A 12,238-nucleotide genomic window follows, 5' to 3' on the forward strand; every position below is an offset into this window, starting at 1 on the left:
TACTTTTTGGGACGGGAGAACTGCTTGTAAAAGCAGATTCATTGACATATCTGTACCACAGCAGAATTAAATGAGTATTTGCAATGTGATCTGTAAATAGTTTTTTTGCGAGGCACAGACTGATTCATTTACAGTATGCCAATTGTTTAAATGGTAGTAACAGGTTAACCACAACTGAAATGACATGCAAGAGTATATTTTATCTCCATAAACTGCGTTGATTTAGACTGAAAAGGCTACTTTTGGGAGTGTTCATATGACATCTTTGTGTCACTGAATGTTCTAGGATTCCCTGAAGAAGTTGGCAAAGCGTCTGCTGTTTGCAGAAAAAATGTGAGATACTGTCTGGGTGAATTAGTTTTGCCTGCATTTCATGAAATCCTTCAAGCTTTATATTGGTTAGAATGCTTTGAGATGGAAGTTGAGTTTTTTTCCTTTCCAAGGGTGAAGATCATGTGTGCCCAGGGTGCGTCAGTGGGTTCAATCCTTTGGTAATTTGGTAATCACTGAATTAATTGGTTGTTCCCACAAGTACACTGCTTGTGTTGCACCAGTCATTGAATTTTATTTAAAAAAATGTCAACAGTTGCACTTGCATTAGGTAGCTATATAAAAGTGGCTGCTTGTTTTCCCCTTTTCCCCTTTGTTTGGTCTTTAAACAACCCAAGGATGGAGATCATGCTGTTTTTATGACCGCCTGTTGCACAAGTCGTCGTTCCGCTCCCGTAGTGCATCACTACAGAGAACAGGACGCACACTGCGTGCTCACACACACTCACATGCACACCTCACATTGCCTTTTTTCCTTTGTACGGCATTTGCCATTTTGTTGGCAATGATGAAAATATATGGATGCAGAAGCTGTAAGAGGTTTTCAGCTTGTCAGAATTTGTGACGGTTTTGTGCTCCTAAGCTTATGACGTTTATATCCATTTCTGCCATGTAATCTGAATATTATTAACATTACTATTCATAGTTTCTGCCAAATGTGCCTTAGCTTTCCATACAAATATACAGAATATTGAAGATTTAACTCCCTAAAATGTCTGTGTGGATGGATTAGTTGAGACAGGCTGTTTTTTGGAGTCAGGGCACCCTGCAGTACCACCTCGCTGAAACAAGCACGCTGAAAGGTTTACCAGGAATGTCCCGTTCAGAATTTAAATGACGGCCTAAACAAACAAATCATTCAGCACTTGAGAAAGAGATTAAAGCAGACGACATAATCAAACTCTCAGGGTCTTTAAACTTGAATTAGCCCCTGCTGAATTGCAGAACCTTTCATTTATTCTATCAGCTAACATTTCTGACTATTAATGGGATTATTTGCTTGTTTGCAGCAAACAACCTCATCCAGGGAGAAGGATTTGTGGCCTTTTTTTTTTTTGCAGTTTTGTTTTTGATAATCCTCAATGGAGTCGTACAGAGTGGGTGGTGTACCAGCCAGTGACCTGCAGCAGGGCTATATGCAGCACGAGCGTATGCTCGGAGCCCAGAGGAATGGGAATGGCAGGTATGGAGTAAGCATTCGTGTTCAGGGGATCGACGGGCACCCCTACGTCGTGCTGAACAACCGAGACAGGGGGTCTCAGTATGGGGGTCCCGAGGACGATGAGTACGTGGACAGAGACACGGATTGCTCCTTCATCGACAACTACGACGAGTACGACTTCCAAGGGGGCGTCGAGCCACGCATAGGGAGTCCGTTTATGGAGTACCGGTCACAGAAACAGATGCAGTTTGGGAGCACCCACAATGGCGTGACCGAGTTCAAGGAGTCCCAGCAGTCTTCCTCCACACTGCTCAACTTCCAGAAGCACCCAGAGCTCCTCAAGCCCTACGACCCTGAAAGCAACACCCTGAACTTAGACGAGTATCACGGCCTTCTTCCCCGCCCAAACTCCTTTGCAGAGACTGGAACTCCATACCAGGGTTCTCTTCCCAGGGCCCAACTGATCTCCCATGCTAGGTCCTCCAGCTTGGACAAGCCTAGTGCCCCAGAGCCACCGGCACGCCTGGAAAGAGTTCCACAGGTGTCCCCTCCCAGGCCCCAGGGCCAACCTCAGGTTAAATCTCACCCCCAAGCACAGTCACAGACCCCGTCCCAGCCTCAGAGTCCACCTGTGGCCAACACCCCCGGTGATCCGTCCACCTGCCGATCTCCTAGTACGCTCAGCAGCAGCACCAACTCCAGCCTGGAGCGCAGTCGGCGTGAGCCAGATGTGCTGCCCCTACGCCGGCACGACTCCAGCGGCCCCGTGCTGCAAACCTCTGCATCCTCTTCAACCAACAGGCCCCTCCCCGATGAGCAGCAGCAGGAGACACTCTATGCCGATACCATCAACCGGCACCAGAACCGCCGCTACATCCCGTTCAAGCCTGGCACAGGACGTGACATCGATACAGGATCCATCCCTGGCGTGGATGAACTTATTCACAAATTCGATGGCAAAGATTGTCCTCAGCGCAGGGGTCGAGCGGGGCGCAGGAACCGAATTGACCCGGAGGACCGCAAACGCTCCCGTAGTGTAGACAGCGCTTTCCCTTTCGGTTTGACAGGGGACACAGACAACCTGGGCCAGAACCAGAGCAGAACCATAGAACACGTGCTGCTCCCATCCCAGCTCCGGCAACAGAAAGGGGGTCAGTTCCAAGACCCCTTCCAGAAAGAGAACCTGTCCAACCCAGCCTCTCCTGCCGGGGGCAAACTGAACAGCAGGGGCCCGTTGCAGTACAGCAGCGCTCCAGGTTCACCACAAGGCACAGCCATCAAAGGAACAACCTCAGTGTTGGGCTACAGGAGAACACTGAGCAGGTCCTCCACATTGCCTTCTGAGGGGAAGGGAGAGGATCAGGAGAAATCTGCCCGATCGGTCAAAGTTTTGACCAGCATGACAACAGCGTCTCTGTCAAGGTCTTCTGGCAGCTCTGGCAAAAAGCTCAGTTCAGAAAGGGATGCTCAGGTAAGCAGTGATTACCCCAAACATACTGTATTACACACAATGGTGTCTTTGTAGAATATATTGCCATTATAAGCGTAGCAGTGGTAAATCTAGTAACTGATGTGGGACATGTACTTAACCGATTTTAATTAAGCAACTGCAGATGACATAAAGCAAATTACGAATCCATATTTATAAAGCGTAATTTATGATTTCATATTCCAGGCGACTCCTGATATTTTGAAAGGCCAGGAAGAGCTTTCACAACAAACAAACGAAGAGACAGCAAAACAGATATTATTCAATTACCTCAAGGATGGGTAAGTCTACTTTGTAGCAAACATGGTGGTTATAGCATGAAGTAATTCACTGTGTGTTCAAGTGCTCAGCTGTCCCTTGATTGTGTTTGCACAGTTTTCAAGTACAGATTACTAAATTTATTGTAAATTAAACTGCAGCTACCTTTTTTAGGACTAGCAGTTCTTTATTTCCCAGGACAGTAGTGTATGGGGTGATGTTCTGCTCAGGGGTGATATTCTGGTCCCATCATCACAAAAATGTTCTGTTCATGATTTATAAGCCTATCCATTTAGGCCTGCCCATGAGTGGGAAAAAATGCATGGAGCTCGTTTCCCCTTCCATATTTTTGTGTTAAAGCAGCAGTTGTTTCAGCTGTAGGTGCTCATCACTCTCTCTCACCCAGAGGAATGTAGAAAGGGAACCTAGCTCCAGTTATCTCATGAAATATGACTTTCACCCTGACCCCTGTACTGTACATCCCACCACTTGGAAAAAATGGCTGGGAGAAAAATTTAGGAGGAATGTTGTAGATGGTATCCTTGCCAACTGAGCCACGTGCAGTCAAATTAAGGTTGGCCTATTTGTGTTTGAAATGTGTAGAGTGAAAGGTGTGGAGTAGATTGTGAGATGAATGTTGGGAAATGCTCTGATACAGTTCCAGCTGGTTTTGAATAAGATCCCAGCCTCTGCACATACTGCCACACTGCACCTTGCTGGCAATTCAAGTGGTTTGCTGAGGGATTACTCTACAGATTTGGTTGCATTGGTGTGTGTTAGTCTAGAACAAATTAGTGTTTATAAAAAGGCCCCTCGCCCCTCCCCCATGAGTCCATGAGTTCTCTAAACCTATGGGGCAAGCAGCCGGAAGCTGTTACCACTCGGCTGGGTGACAGCACAAAATGAGAGATGATTCCCGGTGCGCTCGTGAAAAGCTGGTTTGCTCCTGAAGTTCAGTGAAGAAATATGCTGCAATTGATGGAAGACAGCTGTAATGCTAGTTATTGGCCTCATGTGGTGCGACTGAGTGAAACCAACACCATGTTTTAACATTGCAACCCAGAGTTACTTTCCTGTACGGATACATTACCAATTGTGTGTACGCCACGTGTTATCATTTAAAGAGATCCACCAGGGGGGACGGGTGGGGACTACACTAACAGGTGTGATTCATGAAAGATTATTGTCAATGTTTTTGCATTGATGGGGCTTTTTCATGGGTTTTTCTTCTCAAAAACGCAGTAATTTAAATGATACCTGCACCTTTGTAATCTAAGGGAAGTGGGTTATTTTTTGAACAATGTGAGAATGCATACTTTTACTGGTTAATATGCAAAGCTTTTTTTGATGCTTGTGAGTGCATGTGATGCTTGTTTTCTGGCAATCAAATCATCCTTTGTGAGAAATTAATAGTTTGGATGATGGAATCAATTAGTCCACCGCTGCCATGGAACACACTCAAAAACTAAATCCCTGCTGTTAACATCTCTTATTTTTATGGGTTTCCTACAGCCTTCTCTCAGATATGTGGTGTGGTGGAGACATTACTCTATGTCCCTATGTGTCAAGAGTATTTGGGGCCACACAGACAGCCTCTTTGCATGCATGACCAGCTCTCAGGGGTGGGTTATGGAGTGGTCAGACCCACAGAGGTGCCTGCTTGGAGCAGTGTTATCCTCTTCAGGCACCCTGCCCCTTAGCACAACAAATAGTAAAGCACAAGGATTAGTGCTTGATCCACTCGGAGAGAGCTGTTTTTTTTAATTACCCAGTACTGAAGCCACCATTATTTTCCATGTTTTCAGGAGCGCTGATAACGACGACACCACAAAGAAGAAGGTCAACCTGGTCTTTGAGAAAATCCAGACGTTGAAGTCCAGGGCAGCAGGGAGCTTGCCGGGAGACAGTAAAGTACGCTATTGTTGCTGCATTGAGGTGGTGCTTGACAAATGGCAAAATCCTGAAAGCTCTTATCTTGGGGAGTGGAGTGGGGTGGGGTGGGGGTGGGGGGGGGTCAGGGTAAAGGAGACCGAAAGACTTTATCAGTCACCAGTCACTGTTTACCTTTAGTCTCTGCTACACATGTGCTTAGTTCCACTGTGAGTATTAAGGAAGTGTAACGTGTACAATGATAACTTGCATTGCACACTGAATTGTGGGAAAATGCTTTGGAACAAGCATTTTTCTCCAAGTCTGGCAGGTTGCCATTTGTTTTTAAAGTTATGGCACTTATGGCATAGGTTGTGAAAAATAAAGTTGTGGTAATAGTCTGGAAAAACGGTAACACTATATTACACTGGCATGCTACGTGTAATTGTATAATAATATTCTGAAAAGGAAATGGCTGAAAGGAGATGGAGTCTATAACCTTTCAAAACACACACACACACACACACACACACACACATAAACGCACAAGAATCCCTGATACTGTTTTAACTACTAAATCAACCCTGGTTATTGTTTGGAAACCTACATGATTATTTAAACAATGTGGTATTCTCATAATTACAGAAACAGCGGGGGGTAAATTAAAGTAAATGTTGGAAGGTTATGGTCGTAAAACGACGGTGAACAGCACGGTGCCATCACACAGTGGGTGTTGGAACATGCCGGAGAGATCCCGCTGGTAACGGCTGGCCTTTGGTCTCCTCACAGCCCCCTGATCCGGCTGCAGAGGTGACGGCGCTGCAGGAACAGCGGGATGAACTGGAGAAAAATGTTGCGGAGCTGAAAAACCAGCTGGAGGGGGAAAGTAAGGTAAGCCCAGTGACACGGTTCGATGGCGTCTCTTCTGGCGTGCTCCGCTGGCGCGCTCCACTGACGCAACGCGGAACCAGAGGTGGCGCCGTGAGATTTGCAGAACCGAGCAAGTGTGGCGGTAGACGGGTGTCTGAGCCCACCAGAGATTTTTAAAAACTGTTCGACACCAGTAGATTCCTGAACCACCCAATGTGTGTGAACCGCCGTGAACTTCCATTCATTTCATGCTTTACAGGCTCTTGAGGTAATGATTTAATGTTTCATTGATCCATTTTTAAATTCCAGAAAGAGGAGCAATGGTTCCCCTTTTCCTATCAGACATGAAAATGGTAATATTTCATGCAATTGTAAATATGTCTTTAAAAATGTATTTGAGTCAACCAGAGATTTAGAAAAGCTGCACCAGCAGTCAAATAATTGATATATTTAATTCCCATTCCCAGTTCTGCCAATTTTGTTCAACACTTGTTTTGGAAATGTTTTTTGTAACCTTATACATTAGTAGTAAATGCTGCATAACTTTGTCCTAATCTAACTCATTCCTTTACAGATGTGGGTTATTTTTTATTTTGTACAATAACTAATAACATTTGTCACAATGTTGTGAGAACTTGATTGCACTAAAATCTAGTGTTATTTTTTTCAATGCCTTTTCAAGCCGTTTAAATGTCGGTTATGGGAACGATTTTCACTGCTTACTTGTAGAGCTGCGCCAAAAAAAAAGGACAAAAAATAAGACCCAACTGACTCTGATAATCTCAGCCTTCAATGGGGTTATGGCCTAGATATTGATTTGGCTGCAATGAAAACTAGAGTATGGGGGTGAAACGACCGGGGGCTCTCCCCGACTGGTACCGTTCAAGTTTTATTTGTATTGTTTACACTGAAAGGCCCATTGTATTGTCTCCTGAACGGCCTCTGTGTCTGTGCTCCTCAGAAGCAGCGGAGCCTGGCGGAGGCTAGCAAGAAGGCGGGAGCAGACCTGCAGGTCGTACAGGGCGAGCTGGAGAAGAGTCGGGAGGAGTGCGCCCGACTCCGGGAGAAGCTCTCCACCACAGAGGCTGAGCTTCACGCCAGTCTGGAGGAGTAAGAGACCCCGCGACAATGCATGCTGGGAGTCATAAGGGCCAAACCCATCACTGGGGGGAGGGGGGTGTATTTATGAAACCTAGTATCCTAGTATTCAATTGAAATACCCTATCCAATTTTTTGTGTTCGAGTGCGAGAACTTTTCTGCATACGTGTACCTCAACACAAATTCCTTTGCTTCTAGTCAGTGGAATGAGTTGTGCTTTGAAGCTGGTACAATCTCCCACCCTGCTTATCTTTTCCCATTGCACAGACCATGTTCAAAGCTTTGTTAAGTGATGCATTGATACATTTCAAAATGTCCTTCGTGGTTGTTGTCAGGATAATCTGCTAAACCCCTAGGATTGTGTGTTGATCCTGATCGGGGAGAACCACAACGAAGGCCATCATTTTATGGTACGATGGTGCATGACAGTGAGCAGTAGTGCTCCACCAAATCCGTTTACCTGAAAACACTGGTTTTACCCCACAGCACATAGTGGTCTGAACGCATTGGTTGTCCTTACGCAATGCTGGTGTTCTGAATACGCTTCCATTCTGAGCACCCTGAATGTCCGCATAACATATTGCTGTTCTGAGTGTTCCCTTTTGAACGAGTTTGCTATGACCACAGGACTTTATACCGATGATTGTTCACAGATGACCAATCTTCCTGTCCTCACAGTACAGCAGGTATTCTGGCTTTTCCATACCTTACACCCAGGGTATCCCTATAGTTCCCAGTGTCCTGAGCAGTCCCTGTGGCAGGCGTCCTTACAGTGCATGGGTTGCCTGGTTGTTTGTGCACACCGTGGTCACTCCTCACAGTAGAGTGGCCGACCTGACTGCCGTGTCTGGTTCCTCAGGCTGTTCCAGGTGAAAATGGAAAGGGAGCAGTTCCAGACGGAGATCAGGGACTTACAGGACCAGCTGTCGGAGATGCACGACGAGCTGGACGGAGCCAAGAGAGCCGAGACTGACAGCGGAGACAAAGAGGCCTTGCTGGAGGTACACGACGGGGGCCGTTCAGGACTTTCATCAGTCTGCACGGTTCCAGGGAAGGCGTAATTTATTTCTTTAACCTGATCTCCTGTAGGACATGATGCAGCTAAAACTGGACTTCCAGGAGGTGCTGCTAGAGAAGGAGGAGCAGGAGGAGGTGTTGAGGAGACGGGAGCGCGAGCTGACTGCCCTCAAGGGGGCCTTGAAGGAGGAAGTGGCCACTCATGACCTGGAAGTAGATAAACTGAGGGAACAGTACGAGCAGGAAATCTGCGAGCTGCAGACATCAGTAGAGGAGGCCAAGCAGGTAAAGTCAGAGACAGGACAAATGGGGGATGGAGGGGGTTTGTGTGATTTCATTTGGGAACTGATTTCCGTAATGCACTGGTGGAAATGCTTATGTGGATTAAGACCTGGATTTAAGTATCAATGATTGTTTGCACAAACAGAAATGTTAGAGGAACCAGTTGTCCTCTTCATAGGGTTTCATTAGGGTTCAAGGAAATTCATGAATTGCAATATTAGCTTGCACCACATGAAATGAAATTGAAACATGGAGATTCCTTGCACATTGGTTGGTTCAGGGATTTGCGTTGGGGGGGGCTGTTATCAGGAGTTACGTCTACGCCTAGTTCCCGTCTTGGGGAGGTGGAGCCTTACTGGATTTCACTGAAATGCACACTGTAACCACACTGCCCCAAGGCTAGAAAACAAGACATAAAATCATAACAGTAGAACTGACTTTGTTTCAGAGTTGACTTGAATGTGCTAATTCAAGGAAAACAAATTGGACTTTTGCTCACTTTGTCATCATCTTTGCTGGGAATTCTTGTCTGAATGGATAATTCTTTTGGGTACCGATATTGTTACGATATGCTGTAGGCTTTCAGACTGGCACTTATGCCATTATATTTTTGTTGGTCTTGTTTCGGATGATAAGAGTGACGCATAGTGCTGGCAGAGGGGCAGTTACTCACATGACGAGTCAGGCCCTGTTTCCTGTTTTGTTCAGTCATGCAGGATCTCAATCTCCTGCTGGGTCTGGGAAGCACAGCATCTGAATTACAAGTGCCTTTTCCCCTTCCTTTTCCTGAGGTCATTTCCTTTGTTCAAAAACCCCCATTTCCTCTGAAGTAGAAATGGTGACGTGGGTTCTCTCATTCCGATGCATTATTAGCTTTCATAATCTGCAGATAAGCTCAAGATCTACACCTGTGAGTTGTCTTCTCTCTGTCAGCTGTGACAAAGGAGTGGTCCCTGTTGCAGATTCTGCCAACACAGGCTGTAAAAGGCAGCCACAAACACTTTGCGCTCTATTGTCTGTAGGGAGTTGCTGGAAATATTGTATGGTTTTGTTTCCTGTGCATGCATATGTACGGGACACAGATGACTGTTTCTGTGAATTTTTGTTAAAATGTGTGCACTTGTGCGAAAGGGCTGGAGAGGTGTTCTGTGTCAGTGCCTTTCAATCTCACTGCCTCCCTCCCTCCCTCCCTCCCTCCTTCCTCCTTCCTTCCTCTTCACCTCTCTCCCTCCCTCTCACCCCCTTCCACTGTCTCCCTCTCTCTCGCTCTCCCCCCTTCGCACATTTGCATTGATACTGCAGCCCCATGTAGAGGAGAATGCTGGAAACTGGAACACCAAAACGCTCTCTTTTGCCGGTTAATTGCAGTGGCAAGGCGACACTAATCTAATGAGCCGTTGTGGTGGGGTCGCTCCGTGTCCCTTTTTCTCTCTTTTCAAAGGGTGATAATTGCAGCCCACAGTTGCTGAATGATGAGTTTGTTTCAGACAATAATAATGGGGGTAGATGCAAAGTAAGTGGGTCAGCGTGCTTGCAGGGGTCATTAAGAGAGGTATGCGAACCCTCAACTTAGAAAAGAGGCTGTTTGCTTCTGTTTTGTCCCGCGAACTGAAAGCTGAATTATGGTGTTTCTGGATTGGATTAGATTTTTGAGTTTTGGTTACTCAGGAAAATGTGGGTTTGTGCTAGTGAGGAAAGAGGAGTTTTTTCCCCCATGTTTATCGGATGACAGTAATCAAAAGATACGGTGGTCCTTTTGTTCAGTGTTGCATCATGACTGACAATAGGAAGAAAGCCTCCTTGCTTTAGTCTAACAGAGGTCTTTTGGGGTTTAAAATTCAACCACTGGATTTGGAAAGGCAGAGGTGTGAGAGTGTATGATGTGTCTACCAGCCTTGCTGATGACTTGATAAATTATGGATGGACTTGGTGAGCAGTGCCTAGCCGAATTAGAGGTACAACTTCTGATTCAAGGTGGAACTTATTTTGGTACAAAGAACTAAGCTAAGTAAAACAATGGCAGGTGGCTTACTCACCACTCATTTTCCAAGATGGAATGAAAGCAGATGTGACCTACACTAAAACCAAACTGAAGTAAATTTGCAGGGCTAACACATAGGTGCTCACATTTATTATGGGCAGATAACCAGCCACTCATTTTACATAAGTGTGTACTTTATAAACGTAACCTCATCTCGTATTACGCCACAAGTACTGCTTTGCCTTTCTTGCTCATAAGATCAGTTGTTTGTTGAAGCATGGAAAGTTTGACATGGACATTCTTTTATATTAACCCCAGGCAGAGAAAATAAGAGCAGGAATGTGACTTCATCGTTTTACATTAGTTTTTACTTTGGTGTCCCTTGCAGGCACCAGAGTGAATTTAGCAAAACAGTTGAGCTTGTGTGCTTTTATTGGGGGAGGAAATATAGGATGTGCCTTTATATATATTTGCAGTCCTGTTGGCTTGATGTACACATGGTTTTAATGGGCACAACTGACAAAAATGGCATTCCACTGTAAATACAGGCTCAAATCGCACAAGCCAACTTTTTCCGAAAAAAAAATGTGTTGCCGAAACCAGTTCTGCTCTTGAGGGACAGAGACTGAGGGACACTTGGGGATTTGTCCGTTCCACTCACCAAGCTGACCTTCAAAGTCTCTTGTCTTGTGTTCCGCTTCCAGTTGCCTGCATTGCAGGCTATCAGAGCATGAAATGTTGGGACCTTGTAGGACTGCAGGTATTTTTGTATAATAAATGAATACCTCAATATTTATGAATAAAGCTGCACTAAACAAAGCGCCGACTGCTTCTAAATCTTTAGAGAGAGCCACATCCGTGTAAACGGGTATACAGCATAAAACAGAGGTATGATGCTAACATTAGTAAGAATGTAAGGCGGAAGAGTTGTTGGACAGACTGGCCCAGTCTCGAGAAGATCTGAGTCCAGAGCCTGTTGAAACAGCACTACTGGGGAGTGAGGAATGTGTATTGTGAGGACCCGCATAGCGGCAGAATGGTTGTGTTGTGGTTTTTGTTGTTTGGATCCACGACCTTAGCAAGGGGTCCTCAGACCTGTAAACGAGGCTCTTCGCAGGGAGGGTCTCCGGGGGGATTCCCAATTGGTCACGGCCACTGGGTCGCAGGCCTCTCGATTGTTTGACTGTCGGCTCTGCACCGTCAGCTTTGTGCGCTCGCGTGCTTTGCATCCACTCACCGAAACCCATGCGGCTGGCCAGCCGGCCCCTCCGGTTTGTTTTGGAAGAAGGGAGTCCCACAGGAGATGGCAGTCAGCTGATGATGGCACTCTTCCACACTGCTCCGTGGGGCGCAGATTTATTGGGCAGCGCTGGATGGGGGAGGGGGGGTGTTTAGCACAGAGCAGCTCATCTGGTTACAATAAAAAACATGTTCCCCATATGAAGAATATTCCCTGTGCTAGTAAATAAAAGTAAGACAAGGCTGTCAAACCCTGCGTATCTGAAGTTATAGCTAGGTTTTGTGGTCAGGTGGTTTCAGGGGTGGGAACAAGCAAGTGAAATCATACATCTGTGAAAAACATTGTTAATTTGGAGCACAGATAGACAGCTGATCATGTTTTTCTTAATAAAGTAGTTTCTATCCATTACGATTATTTTTAAAGAAGAAAAGCAGTGTTTTCTCGTGGATAACATTTTTAGGCTACTGATCAGAATTCAGCATTAAGATAACAGCCTAAGCCAATGTGTGACGATACGCTGTAAGCGAAATGTTAGTAGGTGTTCTTCATTCACTATTTTATAAGCACATCCCACCCAAATGGAGAAAAAAAGAACACCTAGGGCAGCTACACTTTTCCTTACGGAAATGGTTTCTGTTCAT

At 45.7% G+C, this 12,238-nt stretch overlaps 1 protein-coding gene across 2 annotated transcripts in view; it reads left to right on the forward strand.

Moving 5' to 3' along the window:
* cgnl1 (cingulin-like 1) overlaps positions 1-12,238 on the forward strand; it is a 35,976-nt gene that overhangs the window by 2,285 nt on the left and 21,453 nt on the right. Inside the window, exons 2-8 of one of the 2 annotated variants that reach the window (XM_061222282.1) lie at positions 1,341-2,963; positions 3,168-3,262; positions 5,045-5,150; positions 5,898-5,999; positions 6,940-7,088; positions 7,937-8,078; positions 8,167-8,379. In XM_061222282.1, coding sequence (XP_061078266.1) covers positions 1,413-2,963; positions 3,168-3,262; positions 5,045-5,150; positions 5,898-5,999; positions 6,940-7,088; positions 7,937-8,078; positions 8,167-8,379 — 2,358 coding nt within the window. In that variant the 5' untranslated portion in view covers positions 1,341-1,412. The remainder of the gene's footprint in view (positions 1-1,340; positions 2,964-3,167; positions 3,263-5,044; positions 5,151-5,897; positions 6,000-6,939; positions 7,089-7,936; positions 8,079-8,166; positions 8,380-12,238) is intronic. The other variant, XM_061222283.1, reaches the window with a different exon arrangement.

This window comes from Conger conger, chromosome 15, assembly GCF_963514075.1.
Source record: "Conger conger chromosome 15, fConCon1.1, whole genome shotgun sequence".
NCBI classification, from domain to species: Eukaryota; Metazoa; Chordata; class Actinopteri; order Anguilliformes; family Congridae; genus Conger; species Conger conger.